At 36.5% G+C, this 18,431-nt stretch overlaps 1 protein-coding gene across 1 annotated transcript in view; it reads right to left on the bottom strand.

The window, feature by feature from the left end:
• Positions 1 to 823: 823 nt before the first annotated feature.
• lonp1 (lon peptidase 1, mitochondrial) overlaps positions 824 to 18,431 on the bottom strand; it is a 20,341-nt gene continuing 2,733 nt past the window's right edge. The window contains exons 2-18 of the mRNA XM_084117542.1: positions 18,228 to 18,316; positions 18,036 to 18,155; positions 17,695 to 17,953; positions 16,665 to 16,726; positions 16,457 to 16,586; positions 16,302 to 16,385; positions 15,324 to 15,544; positions 14,030 to 14,168; positions 13,765 to 13,943; positions 12,617 to 12,704; positions 11,874 to 11,996; positions 10,190 to 10,306; positions 8,218 to 8,358; positions 7,976 to 8,141; positions 6,577 to 6,797; positions 5,406 to 5,570; positions 824 to 1,362 (exon numbers count right to left, since the gene is read on the bottom strand). Coding sequence (XP_083973668.1) covers positions 1,213 to 1,362; positions 5,406 to 5,570; positions 6,577 to 6,797; positions 7,976 to 8,141; positions 8,218 to 8,358; positions 10,190 to 10,306; positions 11,874 to 11,996; positions 12,617 to 12,704; positions 13,765 to 13,943; positions 14,030 to 14,168; positions 15,324 to 15,544; positions 16,302 to 16,385; positions 16,457 to 16,586; positions 16,665 to 16,726; positions 17,695 to 17,953; positions 18,036 to 18,155; positions 18,228 to 18,316 — 2,454 coding nt within the window. The 3' untranslated portion in view covers positions 824 to 1,212. The remainder of the gene's footprint in view (positions 1,363 to 5,405; positions 5,571 to 6,576; positions 6,798 to 7,975; positions 8,142 to 8,217; positions 8,359 to 10,189; positions 10,307 to 11,873; positions 11,997 to 12,616; positions 12,705 to 13,764; positions 13,944 to 14,029; positions 14,169 to 15,323; positions 15,545 to 16,301; positions 16,386 to 16,456; positions 16,587 to 16,664; positions 16,727 to 17,694; positions 17,954 to 18,035; positions 18,156 to 18,227; positions 18,317 to 18,431) is intronic.

The following is an 18,431-nucleotide window of genomic DNA, read 5'->3' as shown; positions in this document are numbered from 1 at the left end:
GGACTTTCCATGTATTTTTCATGGTTATTTCTGTTGTCTTTGAAATGTTCACTACTGAGTCTTCAAGCATTCATGGCCAACTAAAATATACTAATGAAACTCGTTTGTCATGCATTTAAATATATTTGTAATGAAGTTGCAATTTAGTACAATTACAATATCAACTTAAATGTAATCTTGAATGACAAAAAAATCATGATTTTGCAAATCATCAAAATTAGTCATGAGAAAGAAAAGCTAAAATTATGACATACTAATTCATATTTGAGAAATTAATAATTACCAAGTCAAAATTATGACGTTCATTTATGAGTCAAAGTTACACTCATGTTTTTCAAACGAAAAGTTGAATTTGACCGTTTAAATTCTGACGAAGTTGTAATTTAACAAACCTTTTCATCCATTTAAATATCAACTTTAAATGTAATATTGAATAACACTGATTAAAAAAATCATGCTTTTGTAGATCTATCAAAATTACACATCGTCAAATGAGATAAAAATGAATAATTATGACATAGTATAATTTCAACTGTCATATGAATAAGTATGTCATGATTATAAATGATATGACTTGGTATGTGTAATTTTGATGATTTACAAAAACAATTTTTTTAATTAGTGTTATTCCATATTACATTTTGATGTTATAATTTCAGTAATTAAATCATATTTTTCAGACGAAAAGTTGAATTTGAGATGGAACAGTTGAAATTGACAAAAAGTTAAAATTCTGACGTACTACTTCGAAACTGTGAAGTTGTAATTAACAAACCTTGTTTTTCATCCATTTAAATGTTTTTGTAATGAAGTTGCAATTTAGCGCAATTAAAATATATCAACTTTAATAAATTCACACATCACCAAAAAATGTTCCTCATAAGACAGAATTCACTAAATTCTGTGTTGATAAAATTGAATGACATTGAAGAAATGATCATTTTCTCCAGATCGAGACTCACACAAGCCTGTCATAATTTATATATTTATTGTAAATGATTTGAGGAAACATGTTCAAGGCAGTTATTTACACATATGACGAGATTATGAGTATAAAATCTTCAGTAGAGTCTGAGTAGCAGCAACAGAGTCTCCAGCGCTCCAGGGATCATGATGATCCGCGTCCCATGATTCAACAGTCCCACACGGGGAATGACTCGTCCTGCTTCTCTGTGTGTGTGTGATGTCACGAAGATAAAACGGCGGGACTGCTCAGTGTCCCGGGAACACGATTGGGAAGATCTGGCTGTAGTTGTCCACGAAGTGCACTTCCAGTCCTTCTGTGATGTAGTCGGCCAGATCCGAGAAATCCTTCTTGTTCTCGACCGGCAGGAGAATACAGGTGACGCCCGCTCTCTTCGCCTGACACAACACAACACACACATCTATAGTATAAATATACAATATATAGATGTATTACATGGCTTGGTTGAATTATGTAGAATGCGCTGTGTTATTTCTTGATAACAATCCGCTGCTAAGTATAACACACCGTTGCCATGAAAAACAGAGCGTTGCTATGGACGCAGGATTCCAACCGTAGAGACGGAACGGACTATTTTCTTTAGCGGAAGCAATACAATCGTTTTTAAATCAATAAACTCCTTTTTAAATCAATATTTTGTGTCAAATTATTGATTTATTTGGTAGGTAACCATGTATTAAGCGGGATAATGTAGAGCGAGGCGGTTGTTATAGCGAATACGAGGGTCTTGAATCAGCCTGAAAGGGTGGTATTCGCTATAACAACCATAGATATCATTTATAAACGCTAGATGTCTTATGGCGCGGTCACTTCCGGCATCACCGTTCGGCCATCTTGTCACAGTGAAGCTGTGAGTGATCAGCACGCACACACTCTTATCTCGCTGAAATCTTGACGGATTTACCAACGGGTTTGTTTCTTACAAACGTTATTAACGTGGCTATAATACCGAATGCTTGAACATGTATGTTATAATTATTCATATGTATGCAGTGTCATAACTACATCTCTGACGTTTATAACAAACCAAACCGTTTGAAAATCGGTAGAAAATTTAGCAAGTTATGGTTATTTAAAAGTACATGCACCGTTAAACGAGTGAGCGAGCTGCCTGTGGCAAGATGGCCGCCACGTGCGGACGTCAACCTCCATTGGCCAGCAGCGCGCACGAGACATCTAGCGTTTATATATGATATGATAACAACCGCCTCACTCTACATTATCCCTTACACAGTAGTCAATATTTGTGGATCAAAAAGGTTAATCAAAGTTGACAAGAACAGGTATTGTTCAAAATTCATGTATAACTATAACTTAAAGACTTACATACAAGTCTATATATGTATCATCACAATCTTGCTTAATTACATTAATCATTTATATCTTGTCTATACAAATGTGTGATATTGTGATCGAACATCCTTAAAATAAAAGTGATTTGCTTATAAGGCAACATTGTGTAAGATATTGGTTACAATAAGGTTCATTAGTAAACAGTTAACATGAACTGCTCTTCTTCAGGATTTATTAATCTTAGTTAATATTATTTTCAACATTTCCTAATACGTTATTAAAATCAAAATTGTTAACATTAGTTAATGCACTGTGAACTAACATGAACAGCTGGATTTTTAACTAACATTAACAGAAATTAATAAATACTGTAACAAATGCATTGCTCATTGTTAGTTGATGTTAGTTAATACATTAATTAATGTTAACTAATGAACCTTATTGTAAAGTGATACCGTATTAATGTATTTCATGCATAATGTCTGAACAAATGTGTGATTTTCGATAAATAAATCAAGTTTTTTAACATTAACTGAGATCAATAAAATAAGTATTGTTCATATTAACAAATGTAGTTGAGTAATATTAACTAATAAAACCTTATTGTAAAGTGTTACCAAATAATTGAATTACTTTAGCCCAATGAAACAATCATTCTGTCACACAGGGGAAAAAAAAATATTAAGTAATATTTATGAGCTAAAAAAAGTCAAAATAATGACAAACGAAATCATATTTATGAGATGAAAGTCAAAATTACGACAGTCATATTTATGAGATGAAAAAATATCTTGAAGTCAAAATAATGACAAAAAGTTGAAATCATGAAAATTATGAAAACTCATGGTGTTGACATGTCAAAATTATGACATTAAAGTCATAATTTTTACAGATTTTTTTTCATCTCATAAATATGACTTAGTATGCCGTAATTTTGACTTTTCATCTCATGACATACTAAGTCATATTAAAAAAATCGGAGTCAAAACGATGACAAAAAGTTGAAATTATGAAAGTTATATTTAAAAAAAAAAGCAGTTTTAACAAGTCAAAAGTATGACTACTTAATATATCTTAATCAGTATGTCATAAGTCATACTAAATCATACTAAATATTTTGCCTTTTTTATGTCATAATTAATGTGCTAATGACGGCCTCACAGCGATGGTCTTCTCCTTGATCCCCCCACACACACACACACACTAAGGCAGTTAACCCCAGTAACTCACAGCGATGGTCTTCTCCTTGATCCCCACACACACACACACACACACACACACACACACACACTAAGGCAGTTAACCCCAGTAACTCACAGCGATGGTCTTCTCCTTGATCCCCCCCCACCGGCAGTGTCACACACACACACACACACACACACACACACTAAGGCAGTCAACCCCAGTAACCAGAGGTGGGAGTAAGTCACACATGTGCAAGTCACAAGCAAGTCTCAAGTCTTAACCTTCGAGTCTCAAGCAAGTCCAAGTCAATTTTGTGAAAAGCAAGTCAAGTCAAGTCACTGCTTTATGTCAAGCAAGTCAAGTCAAGTCGTAGCTTGGGTCACAAGTCACTGGCAAGTCATGCAAACGTTTGATGATTTCACTGAATTTATATATTAAAATAAGTTAAAACTACAGAAGTTGTGGACTATGGTTTTATTTGCAACATTTTTTTTAAATATGCATTTCCACATACAGCTGAGTGGTTACTCCAATAAAAATCAAAAATAAATAAAATTTCAAACTACATAGCCTAAAATGTAAATGTAACTGAAATTAGGCCAACATTAAAGCATGAAAAAATAAATATGCCTCAAACATTGCAGAAGACCATTAAAAGGTATTAAACAATTCACAATTCAAGTATAATGGTTCCTATGCCACCAAATGGCATTCTTCAAACTGGCATCCCCTTTATAAGTTATATTTTTAATTATGAAGTTAAAACCGCCAATAGGTGGCGCCAAATCACCGTCTTAATGTACGAGTCTTAGAAGCATTCATTCAACTGATTTGTTCAAAACGGCAGATTCGTTCTGGAACTAGGTCACTGAATCACAAATACGCATAACTCTTTCTGTGGCTTGTTTGGAACTATTGTCATTGGAGAAATAGAGCAAAAACAGAGAATACTTGGAATATTATGTCTAAAATGTCACATCACAATATTCACTCTCTGTTTACTGAACTGTTTTATAAAATCATTATCACATTTGCAATCGCGCCAATATTCTGGAAATATTTTTTAATATCTTAAGTTATAATTATAAAAATAACTCATACTAGGGCAATTTTTCCACCACATTTTGAATGTTGGGTGCATATTAATTCTGCTGGCATTTTGCCCCCAACCCCCTGATAACATCTAACCCTGCTTTAAGAGAAACATAAAACACGACAAAACATTAACAGTTTTCTATGTTGTTTTTTTGTCATTGGAAAGAACGACATATTTGGCTTAAAAGCATGATTTGAAAGAAATGTGGCAAATGTTATACAAAACATATGTCATCATTAATTATCATTTGAATATTGACAACATTAAGCTACATTTGAAAACATAATTGTGTATAAAGAGGCATGCTGTTTTGACCAATATTCTCTCTAGATTTAAAGATAGTCAAATTAACTATAACAAACAGGTTATAAAGCCACAAGCCATACTTTTAGACGTGGTGAATGAAGTTTGACTGTTCGAGGTTGTGATGGTCGTCCGATATCCCTTGCCAGTTATTATGCGTACAGCAAATCTTCTTGTATGAATATGGTAAATTTCTAGTGTTTATATCCAAAAAGAAACGATGCTGGGAGATGTTTTTGTATTTAGCGCGCTCACCGCGATGTGTGTTTTTTCTGGGCTTGTGCAGCGTCACGCAATCGCGCAGAATCTGATGACTAGCGTCAATGGTTCCGTTGCTTTCATTTTGTTCATCAATTGATGCTGCGATGATTTATATAAAAATGTATATCAAGTCATTCTCGAGTCATTGGATCTCAAGTCAAAGTCAAGTCGAGTCATTTTCTTAATTTAGTCAAGCAAGTCTCAAGTCCTTAAATTTGCGACTCGAGTCTGACTCGAGTCAAGTCATGTGACGCGAGTCCCCCATCTCTGCCAGTAACTCACCGCGATGGTCTTCTCCTTGATCCCCCCCACCGGCAGGATCTTCCCGGTCAGGGACACTTCTCCGGTCATGGCCAGGTTCTGCCGGGCCGGGGTGTCGAGAGCCAGAGACAGCAGAGCTGTGATGATCGTGACGCCCGCGCTCGGCCCGTCTTTAGGAGTCGCTCCCTGAACACACCAACAACACACACACACTGTGTAAAACAATGTCGTAAAGATCATATTTACAAGTCAAGCACACAGGAACGCCACCACAATGTCGTAAAGATTGTATTTACGAGTCAAAGTAAAGATCGAATTACGAGTCGAACTGGCCCAAATTGGCGCTAATTTGAAAGCGAAACTAAAATACGCACGTGTCCACGGCTGTGGAGCGAGCAGAACAGAGCGAGCGTTTTCAGTTCATTCCTATAGAAAAACCAGCCCGATCTCAGGAAAATGCGTATCTATAGCACGAATTGGATTTATCGTGCAATTTATTCGCAAAAAACAGTTTTTACGTGCATGTGATACGAACTTTATGGCGTGTAATTCGCACGTACTCCACATCACTAATCCTACCCAAGGGGTGTACAGTGCGTATCAATATGCACATACAAATATTTTTTGCGTATAAATTGCACGATAAAAACAATTCGTGCTATAGATACGCATTTTCATGAGATAAAAAAACGCTCATTATGAATGACCTTGCAGACTCGCGCATTTTACTTTTGCCTTTAAATTAGCGATTTAAAAGCCCCCGCCGGTGATACCGGTATTACCGTGTTGTCACGCATCCATTAACCGGTGGGAAAATACCCTCACCGTCACATCCCTAGCTTGGACCAAACACACTGTTGCCATTGGCTTGGCTTGCTTAGTTGGGGACATTAACATTTAATATTCAACACTAATATTGATCAACACCTGCTTTGACACTGAGCTGGACGATGACATCACGGTTTACTCCAGAGCGGTTATATATATAAATGAACTTTATTACAACAAAAATAAAACATCACTGAACGTACTTAAGCTGGACTTTGATGCTATTTTCTTCTAGAAACAATCTTTGTTGCATATTTTCCTGTTATCTCTGTAAAGCTGCTTTGAAACACTCTGTGTTGTAAAAAGCGCTATATAAATAAATGTGGCTTGACACGTTCCTGCTGAATAATCACACGATCTTCACCTCGGGAACGTGCAGGTGTATGTGCGATCCCACCAGGAACTCGTTCTCCGGCCGCTTCTTCATGAGGAATGAGCGAGCGAAGGTGAATGCGATCTTGGCGCTCTCCTTCATGACGTCTCCCAGTTGCCCCGTGAGCTCCAGCGACCCGTCTCGGGGCCCGTCTTTGCCCACCGGACCGCTCGGGCGCCGCAGAGACGTCTCGATGAACAGCGTCGACCCGCCTGAGGACAGGACAGGGGCACATGAGAGAATGCTGAAGATAATGATCCATTAAAGTGGTAAAAATAGGGGAGAAAAAAAACAAAAAAGAAAAAAATAAACAGTAAAAATGTATATAGTATTAAAATGTCAAAAAGCACCAGCTGAAATTTAATAAAATTATAAAGTAAATTATGTTAAAATAAAGCAAACGAAAATAAAGCACTAACTACAATTTAAATTATAAAATAAAACAAATTAAAATAAAGCACTAACTAAATAAATTGAATAATAATTTTAAGATAAAAACAAATAAAGTGCCAATAAAACAATTACATTATAAAAATGAAAAATTCCAATAAATAAATTGTTCAAATATAAAGTCAAAATAAAGCGCTAACTAAATAGTAAAAATGTATATAGTATTAAAATGTCAAAAAGCACCAACTAAAAATGTAATTAAATTATAAAATAAATTGTGCTAAAATTAGGCAAACCAAAATAAAAGCACTTACTAAAAATTAATTAAATCATAAATAAAATTAAATACTGTTATAGCCCCCACTAAAATTGTATTAAATTATAAAATAAAACTAATTCAAATAAAAGCACTAACTAAAAATCTGATCATAAAAATATAATTAAAATAAATAATTTTAAGATTAAAAACAAATAAAGCACCATTAAACAAATTAAATCATAAAAATTACAAATTACAATAAGTAAATCATTTTAATATAAAAATGAAACAAAGCACAAACTAAGAATGAATATATCATAAAAATTTATATAAGTAATTTAAAAATAAAAACAAATCAAAATAAGACACCAACTAAACGATGAATAAATAATTTAAAAATAAAAACAAAAATGTAAAGATAAACACAAGTCAAAGCAGAGCACCAACTAAGAATGAATTACGTCATGAAAATGCAAAATTAAAATACATAACTAAAAAGAGAATCAAAATAAAGCAAAATCATAAAAATGTAAAAATAAAATTACAAAATAAAAGAAATCGCTGACTAAAAATGGAAAATTAAAATAATTATATAATTCTAAAATAAAAACGATAAAAATAACACACTTACTAAACGAGACCTGCATGTCATGTGACCGTTAGCCAACATCAGAGAAACCCAAACTGCACTAAACTATTCAGTCGAATCTGGAAACGAGTAAACCGAGTTTGAACGCTCACCCATTGCGGTCCAGGCCAGGCCCATGACGACTCCCGGCGGCGTGACATCATACATCCGGTCCACAGTGAAGATGGGCTTCCCCACGAAATCCTGGAGGTTTTCCGAAGTGACGCTGACCTCCGATCCCTCGCCGCTGACGATCCGAAACGCCACTTTCCTGAACACCTGTGGAGGTACAGAGCTCAGCGGGACGCTCAGAAATAATCATCCTGAATCTGAATAAATAACGAATCTGCTGAACCTTCTCGACTTGCTTCTGCAGGTTCCTGACGCCGCTCTCGCGACAGTACTGTCTGATGAGCACGTTCAGGGCCTCGGGGGTTATTCTGGCCTTCTGCTCGTCCAGCCCGCATAGAGATCGCAACTGGGGAACCAGGTATCTCTGTGGGGGCACAAAAACCAGGAAAGTTTAATGCCGACTTCAATGCATCCAGTGGAACGAACTCTTTGGAAGTGACTTCTAGCGTCAGGGATGGCCAGTTTCTCCTCAGACCTGATGCATTGACTATATCAAGATGGTTTTAGCTGGGTTTTGTCAACTTTGTTGCTGGTTTAAGATGGTCTACCATGTCAAAACCAGGTCCACCAGTTTGTAGTCCAACTGATAAACCATCTAAAGCAGCTAATGACCAGGTAAAACCCATGTACAATCATCTTAAGCTGGTTTTAACTGGGTTTTGTCAACTTTGTTGCTGGTTTAAGGTGGTCTACCATGTCAAAACCAGATCCACCATTTTATAATACAATTGATCAGCTAATGGCCAAGTAGAATTTGTGCACAACCATCTTTAGGAGTTATGGCTTGTTAAGTAGCTAATGACCTGGTAGACTCCATGTACAATAATCTTAAACTGGTTTTAACTGGGTTATGTCAACTTTGTTGCTGATTTAAGGTGGTCTACCATGTCAAAACCTGGTCCACCAGTTTGTAGTCCAACTGATTAACCATCTAAAGCAGCTAATGACCAGGTAAAACCCATGTACAATCATCTTAAGCTGGTTTTAGCTGGGGTTTGTCAACGTTTCTGCTGGTTTAAGGTGGTCTAGCATGTTGAAATCAGATCAACCAGTTTGTAGTCCAACTGATAAACCATCTAAAGCAGCTAATGACCAGGTAAAACCCATGTACAATCATCTTAAACTGGTTTTAACTGGGTTTTGTCAACTTTGTTGCTGATTTAATATGGTCTACCATGTCAAAACCAGATCAACCAGTTTGTAGTCCAACTGATAAACCATCTAGTGCAATTAAATCATTGAAATAAATAAATGATAAGTAACTGGTGGGCTAATGACCAGGTAGAAACTATGTACAACTGGTTTTAGCTGGGTTTTATCAACTTTAATTGCTGATTTAAGGTGGTCTACCGTGTCAAAACCAGATCAAACAGTTTGTACTCCAACTGATTAACCATCTAAAGCAGCTAATGACCAGGTAAAACCCATGTACAATCATCTTAAGCTGGTTTTAGCTGGGTTTTGTCAACTTTGTTGCTGGTTTAAGATGGTCTACCATGTCAAAACCTGGTCCACCAGTTTGTAATCCAACTGATTAACCATCTAGTGCAATTAAATCATTGAAATAAATAGATAATAAATAACTGGTGGGCTAATTACCAGGTAGAAACTATGTGCAACTGGTTTTAGCTGGGTTTTATCAACTTTAATTGCTGATTTAAGGTGGTCTACCGTGTCAAAACCAGATCAAACAGTTTGTACTCCAACTGATTAACCATCTAAAGCAGCTAATGACCAGGTAAAACCCATGTACAATCATCTTAAGCTGGTTTTAGCTGGGGTTTGTCAACGTTTCTGCTGGTTTAAGGTGGTCTAGCATGTTGAAATCAGATCAACCAGTTTGTAGTCCAACTGATAAACCATCTAAAGCAGCTAATGACCAGGTAAAACCCGTGTACAATCATCTTAAACTGGTTTTAACTGGGTTTTGTCAACTTTGTTGCTGGTTTAAGGTGGTCTCCCAGGTCAAAACCAGATCCACCATTTTATAATCCAATTGATCAGCTAATGGTCAAGTAGAATTTGTGCACAACCATCTTTAGGAGTTATGGCTTATTAACTACTGGTCTTGAACCAGCAACCTTCCAGTTGGCGGCTTTAAGCTTTACCCATAATGCCAGACTCAGATTGTCGAGGTGACCCCAAAAAATAAAACGTGTTGATGATTTTCAGGAAAAAAGACCATGTGAACGTACCTCCGCAATTGCCAGTTTCTCCTGAGCCACGTAGCCTGACACGTTGATCATTTCCATTCGGTCTCTTAGGGGTTCGGGGATGGTGTCGAGGACATTGGCCGTACAAATGAAAAGCACCTGAAAACCCAAAGGAAACACCAATGCAGGAACAATAAAACCAGCGTTTGAGATTAACTTTTTCACTCACTGGCCAATTTGGCTTCTACATTATTAACTAAAGTTACCGGCCATTCAGAACTTCTACTGGACGAAAAAGAAAAAAGAAATGAGGCAGATTAACTACAGCACAGTTTATAAATACACTATCGGTCAAAAGTTTTGGATCGGCAAGATTTTTAATGTTTTTAAAGTCTCTTCTGCTCAAGGCTGCATTTATTTGATTAAAAAAACATAATATTCTTGAATATTATGACAATGTAAAACAGCTGTTTTCTATGTGAATATCTAGTAAAGTGTAATTTATTCCTGTGATCAAAGCATCATTACTCCAATCTTCAGTGTCACATGATCCTTCAGAAATCACTCTAATATGATGATTTGATGCTCAAGAAACATTTATGATTATTATCAATGTTGAAAACTGTTTTTATTTCAGGATTCTTTGATGAATAGAAAGTTCAAAAGAACAGCATTTATTTAAAATAGAATATTTTCTAACCTTATAAATGTCTTTACTGTAACTTTTGATCAGTTTAACTCATCCTTGATGAATAAAAGTATTGATTTCTTTTATTTATTTACCCCAAAAAATTTATAAAAATTTTTACAGAGCCCAAACTTTTGAACGGTAGTGTTTAATGTTACAAAAGCTTTCTATTTCAGATTAATGTTGTTATTTTGAACTTTCTATTCATCAAAGAATCCTGAAATAAAAATGTGAATACCTGTTTTCAACACTGATAATAATCATAAACGTTTCTTGAGCATCAAATCATCATATTAGAATGATTTCTGGAGGATCATGCGACACTGAAGACTGGAGTAATGATGCTTTGATCACAGGAATAAATTACACTTTACTATATATTCACACAGAAAACAGTTATTTTAAATTGTAATAATATTTCACAATATTGCTGTTTTTTTTGTATTTTTAATCAAATAAATGCAGCCTTGAGCAGAAGAAACTTCTTTTAAAAACATAAAAAATCTTACCGATCCAAAAAAATGTGACCGGTAGTGTATATGTTATAAAATTTGGATTTCATACATTAATTTGTTATTCAAACAAAATCCTTTCATCTCCTCTCTTCCTCTTTCATCCTCATCACCAAAAATGTGTTTTAGGTGGACAGGTCAGAAAAATGTAGGATGTTGGAAAATATCAATGTCTTTTCTGTTCACCAAATGCTTTTTAATCTTCTCTATTGCTTCAGTGCAAATGAACAAGCGCTGTTATTTGTTGTGTAGTGACGAGTGTGTTCAAGTAAGCCAGATATGAGCAGATTCTGTGCAATACGCCGTAATATATCATGATGACTCACGAGTATTGGCGCAGAACTGTCTTACATGAACTTCCCCATGAAGTGAGTAAACATGATAAGTAACACGACACATTGGCTCGTGATTTGACAGTGTTTCCCACCACAGTTGATTTTTACCTGCATTTGGTGGGTGTTCATTTCTAACCCTAAATAAAACCATAGTATTCTTCCAGCAAATGTGTATTTTGTCTAGTTCATACCTTAGACAGGTCGACAGGCACATCCAGGTAGTGGTCGAGAAAGTTAGCGTTCTGTTCTGGATCTAAAAGCTCCAGTAGCGCAGAAGACGGGTCGCCCTGGTAGCCTCGACCTATCTTATCAACCTGCACAACACAGAGATGAACTCAGCAAAGTTATCCCAGCACACCGAGAGAACAACAACGTTAGGATCACGGTTATTCAGGGTTCGTACACACACTGTCAAATGAAATTCCAGGACTTTCAATGACTTTAAGCACTAATTTTTTGTTTTTTTCAAGGACTACAATCAGAGATCGCACTTTTCAAAACAATATCTTTCTTTATTATCTTTTAAATTCTAAAAAAGGTAAATGGATAAATAAAAAAATAAATTAATAAAACAAAATGGTATGAATAAAGTGCTGCAGATGCAATAACTTTAACCATTGAAAGGAAACTATGACAAAGATATTCCTTATTCAAACTGATTTTTCCCCATGAATATATGATTGAAGAATGAAAGCTGTATCATATACTTGGATATTAATAAGAGTATTATCACGCTCATATTCATGCAAAATGCCTCTATATCTATATCAGACAGACTGCAGCGTTAATTTTGTTTGAAAAGATTGTTTTATCAATAAAATTAAAAATAAATTTCCCATTTTCAAGTACTTCTTCATAAAAATGGCTGTTTTCAAGGGTTTTCCCTTGAAAACTACTTTAAGCACTGTGTACGAACCCTGTTTATTGTTCATACCTCATCAATAAGGACCAGTGGGTTTTCAGTCTTAGTTTTCTTCAGGCACTGGATGATCTTTCCTGGCATCGCACCAACATATGTTCTCCTGCAATGCACGAACACAATCACACACAGAACTGCGTACTAAGAGCTTGAAAAGAAGTGTAGATGCAGGAATGGTTTTTACCCCAATGCCGTAAGATTGTTCAACACTAATGTTTAATCAACACTGATGTCTAACACTTATGTTAGTGTTAGGTAAGAATACTGGAAACTCATAAGATCAAAAATGTCACTTTATTGTCTTTTTTTATTTTGTCATTAGACGCGTTTCCATTACAGATTTGCGCAAAACATTTGCGATTTTTTCCAAATGTCGACAAAAAACTATTGCGAAATGACATCGTTTCCATTAACCGATGTTATGCGACTAAAACTTCATTTTTTCCTCTCGCTACAAGACTTGAATTGACTTGACTTGAATTTTAATTTAATTTATTTGACTTGACTTGACTTGACTTGACTTGACTTGACTTGACTTGACTTGAATTGAATTTTAATTGACTTGAATTGAATTGAATTGACTTGAATTGACTTGAATTGACTTGAATTGACTTGAATTTTAATTGACTTGAATTGACTTGAATTGACTTGAATTGAATTTTAATAGAATTTATTTGACTTGAATTGAATTGAATTGATTTGACTTGAATTTTAATTGAATTGATTTGACTTGAATTGAATTTTAATTGAATTGACTGGACTTGACTTGACTTGAATTTGAATTGAATTTGAATTTAATTGACTTGAATTTAATTTTAATTGAATTGATTTGACTTGACTTTAATTGAATTTTAATTGAATTTAATTGAATTTGAATTGATCTGACTTGACTTGACTTGACTTGAATTTGAATTTGAATTGAATTGAATTGAATTGAATTGATTTGACTTGAATTGATTTGAATTGAATTGATTTGACTTTATTTGACTTGACTTGACTAGAATTTTAATTGAATTGAATTGATCTGACTTGACTTGATTTGACTTGACTAGAATTTTAATTTAATTTAATTGATCTGACTTGACTTGACTTGAATTGACTTCTCACAAATGCTCATGCATGACATCACAGCTGGTGGGCGTGGCCTCACACGCATCACTCACCTGTGGCCTTTAATCTCCGCCACATCCGTCATTCCTCCCACACTAAAGCGGAAGTATTCGCGATTCAGCGCTCTGGCGATTGAGCGGGCGATACTGGTCTTGCCGACTCCAGGAGGGCCATAGAAACACAAGATCTTTCCCTGTGTGCTGCCTTTAAGCTGGCTTACCGCTATGAACTCCTGCAGGAATGAACAAGCACCAGGATTAATTAATAGGATTTGTAAGCGTACTTTGTAAGATTGAGCCGCTTATGCTTGATCTTTACCAGAATGCGTTTCTTGACGTCATCCATTCCGTAGTGGTCCTCTTCCAACACCTCTTTGGCTCGGACCAACTCCAGGTTTTCCACACTGTTGGTTCCCCACGGCATGGAGGTCAGCCAATCTAAGTAGTTACGGGTGACGCTGGGGATTTTAATGGGGGGGGGGATCAAAGTCTGAATGAGCGAAATACCATTTTATGGAGGTCAAACTGCTTTGTGGAACATGGCAGCTGGTTTGCTGCTGGACTTCGAAGGTCTACCATGTCGAAACCAACTGATCGACCAATCTACAGCAGCTAATGACCAGGTAGAGTCCATGAACAACCATCTTAAGCTGGTTTAGTTGGGTTTTCAGCTTCTTGGGCATTTTGATGGATATTAAAGGATTAGTTCACTTCAGAATTAATATTTCCAGATAATTTACTCTCCCCCTCGTCATCCAAGATGTTCATGTCTTTCTTTCTTCAGTCGAAAAGAAATGAAGGTTTTTAAGGAAAGCATTCCAGGGTTTTTCTCCATATAGTGACTTCAATGGGGTCCAACGGGTCGAAGGTCCAAATGTGAGTTTCAGTGCAGCTTCAAAGTCTCGACACGATCCAGCCGAGGAATAAGAGTCTCATCTAGACAAACCAGCGGACATTTTATAAAAAACATAAACATTTATATACTTTTAACCACAAATGCTCGTCTTGCACTAGCTCTGATGCGCCACACATTACGTAATCACGTTGAAAGGTCATTCGTGTTTCAGTTCAGAAATGTAGGGCAAAAAACTCCATCTCATTTTATTTTTTATTTTTTTTGTAAAGCCCGTTTGACTTCGTCTTTGCACATTCGCTTTATAAACACTAGATCTGTTCTTCCGCCTACGTCCCGCTTGACCTTTCAACATGATTACGTAATGTGTCGCATCACAGAGCTAGTGCAAGACGAGCATTTGTGGTTAAAAAGAATATAAATGTTTATGTTTGTTATAAAATGGCTGATGGTTTGTCTAGATAAGACTCTTATTCCTCGGCTGGATCGTGTCGAGACTTTGAAGCTGCACTAAAACTCACATTTGGACCTTCAACCCGTTGGACCCCATTGAAGACAATATATGGAGAAAAATCCTGGAACGTTTTCCTAAAAAACATTTTCTTTTTCGACTGAAGAAAGAAAGACATGAACATCTTGGATGACGTGGGAGTGAGTAAATCATCAGGAAATTTTAATTCTGAAGTGAACTAATCCTTTAAGAAGAAACGGTACAGTATTCATAGACTACATTTGTTTATAACAGTGATGACCTCCTTACTTGAACTCTGAGGAGTGGTTATCTAATAGTCCCAGTTTGTTCAGCTCCTCGTTGATAACCTCCATGATGTGCTGAGGTACGGTGCGATCCTTCAACCGCTCCCTGAACTTCTCCTCGATGGCGTCTTTGTCCTCTTTCTCCAGGCCGAGCTCCTTCTTAATGATCTTCAGCTGCTCCTGGAGGAGGTACTTCCTGTGCGTCTGCTTGATCTTCTCCTCCACCTGAGCATCAAAACCAACAGGCCAGCGGAAAGCCATGAATAAGCAACAGCGCGTGACAAACAGGGTTGGGTATCGTTTGCATTTTAACAATTCCGATTTCGATTATGCTTATCGATTTCTAATTTCGATTCCAATAAGGTAAAAAAAAAAAACCCCACTAAAAACAGACATCATTCACATTTAGTCTTATTTCTAAACATTTAATAGTAGCTGAATATCATGAATGACAGTCAACAGGCTAAAGAACACTTACACAAGGAGCGTTTGCCTGAGGTTTAAAAACACCATAGAAGAACAACTAGCCGAACTAATATAAATGTAAAGGATTATTAAAGACAAGTAAACACTCTGTAATTAAAAAATAAATCACAAATCGCAACTAATAGATACAACTGAACAAAGATACGATTGAAATTAACAGTGAAATTTCCAGGTGTTCAGGTACAGAAACTGTAATCAAATGTAAAATAACACTGCACTTTGTACAAATATATAGTTACAAAAGTTATTCAGTCAAAAACGAGTGAATTTTCTCTGTCTTTTGTTGTTTGATCAGTGTTACTATAGAGACGGCAGCAGGAATATTAGGCTGCTGTCACTTTAAGAGTTGCCCAATATAGTTACACACACCTTGTGAGTCGTCATATTGAAATGCTCACAAAGGAATCGGATAAGAGGAATAGAAATTTGAATTTTATGACAAGTATCCGATTTCGCTATTTTCGATTCCCACCCCTAGTCAGGAACGTGTCCTCACCTCTCTCCCGAGACGCTGCTGTAGTTTACTCAGTTCGTATTCCTTCTTCAGCAGAGAAAGGGCTTTGTAGAGTCGTTTGGGAATCTGTAACGACAGTTCGTCTGTTAGACACACACTGACGTTCTGAGACTGGGTTTCAGGGGTCGTAAACGTACGTTTGTTTCCTCCAGGACGTCCTGCAGCTCGTGCGAATCGGCCCCGGTCAGCGCCGCCCCCATGTCGCTCAGGTAAATAGGGTTATCCACTACTCTCTGCCCAGCCTGCATCATCTGGAGCACAGACTCTCTAGCAAACACACACACTGATAAACACACTGATCTCCTTTAGCATGCGGTTTTGAACAGCCTCTTTCACCTCTCTTACCTGTACAGTGGGTTCAGAGCGATGATGTCCCGTATGGTCTTGACGATCTCAGCCGTCAGGGCCTGACGTAAAACAACACAACGTATGCTGTGATTCTGAGTCGCTTTGGATAAACGCATAAATGTCTTTCCGATATGCTGGGAAATGCTTAGCATACTGAACCAGGGTTATTATCGTTAACTAAAACCATTAAAAAATATGCTACTCAAAATTATAATACTAAAAGTCGATTTAAATAGAATAAATTAAGATACTTTAATTTTTTTAAGCTGAAGTACTAAAGGATTTTAATGGATAGAATTTTGTTTTGTAATCAGGCTCTAAAAAATTATAAAAAAAACTTAGATTTAGATTTATCGACCCATTATATCGGTTATCGGCTTTCAAATATAAAGAATTATCGGTTATCAGTTTTCAAATATAAAGAATTAACGGTTATCGGTTTTCAAATATAAAGAATTATCGGTTATCAGTTTTCAAATATAAAGAATTATCGGTTATCGGCCTTCAAATATAAAGAATTATCGGTTTTCAAATATAAAGAATTAACGGTTATCAGTTTTCAAATATAAAGAATTATCGGTTTTCAAATATAAAGAATTAACGGTTATCAGTTTTCAAATATAAAGAATTAACAGTTATCGGCTTTCAAATATAAAGAATTATCGGTTATCAGTTTTCAAATATAAAGAATTAACGGTTATCGGCTTTCAAATATAAAGAATTATCGGTTTTCAAATATAAAGAATTAACGGTTATCGGCTTTCAAATATAAAGAATTATCGGTTATCAGTTTTCAAATATAAAGAATTAACGGTTATCGGCTTTCAAATATAAAGAATTATCGGTTATCAGTTTTCAAATATAAAGAATTAACGTTATCGGCTTTCAAATATAAAGAATTATCGGTTTTCAAATATAAAGAATTATCGGTTATCGGCTTTCAAATATAAGGAATTATCGGTTATCGGCTTTCAAATATAAGGAATTATCGGTATCGGCCGAAATTGCATCCCTAAGTAAGGCTGACCTTGACTTCTTCTGTGACCTGGAATTCCTCGTGGATCACGTTGTCCACCTCCACCATGAGGACGCTGGGAAGAGGAAGCGCCTCCACCACAAGCTCCGCCTCCCGCACCTTCTCCTCCATGGCCTCGGCCGGAGACGGCGGATCCTTGCGGGAACGTTTCTGCTTCCGGCGCGCGGCTTTGGGCGGCTCGCCTTCCGCCTCCAGCTCCAGGGACGCCGGCTCCTCCGGCTCAACATCCAGCTGCTTACTGATGCGGATTCTGGGAGACCATGAGGCGAAAAAAGGTCAGAGGTCAACTTTCCTGAGAACGGCATTTTCAAAGCTGTGATTTCGAGCGTCACCTTCTGTGTCCCATCACAATCATACGGAGTTTGTCTCCGAGATCCTGCATCTCGTGGATCTGCACGAATGTTCCGGTGTGATAAACGGCATCCAGACTCTCCACCACATCCGACTCGTTACTGGGAAATAAACACGCCACAATCAGCGCAACATCAACTTACAGTCGTTATATCAAACGCACAATCACTTACCTGTCATCTTTCTTCAGGAACACACCTGCGTACGGCTGAGCGAGGCGAACCTTTCGCCTCAACAGGTCCATCAGCTGCTTATTTTTTACCTTCAGATGACAAAATATTCACAGATATGCAAATCAGCTTGACTGGTTTTGTTTAGGTGGGTGTTTAAAAACGTTTTTATTCAACACTAATATTTACATCGTAGTCAATTGGAGC

This window comes from Abramis brama (assembly GCF_963993115.1).
Source record: "Abramis brama genome assembly, chromosome: 6".
NCBI lineage: Eukaryota > Metazoa > Chordata > Actinopteri > Cypriniformes > Leuciscidae > Abramis > Abramis brama.
Note: the sequence above shows the minus strand (reverse complement) of the source record. Positions and strands in the feature narration are given on the sequence as shown.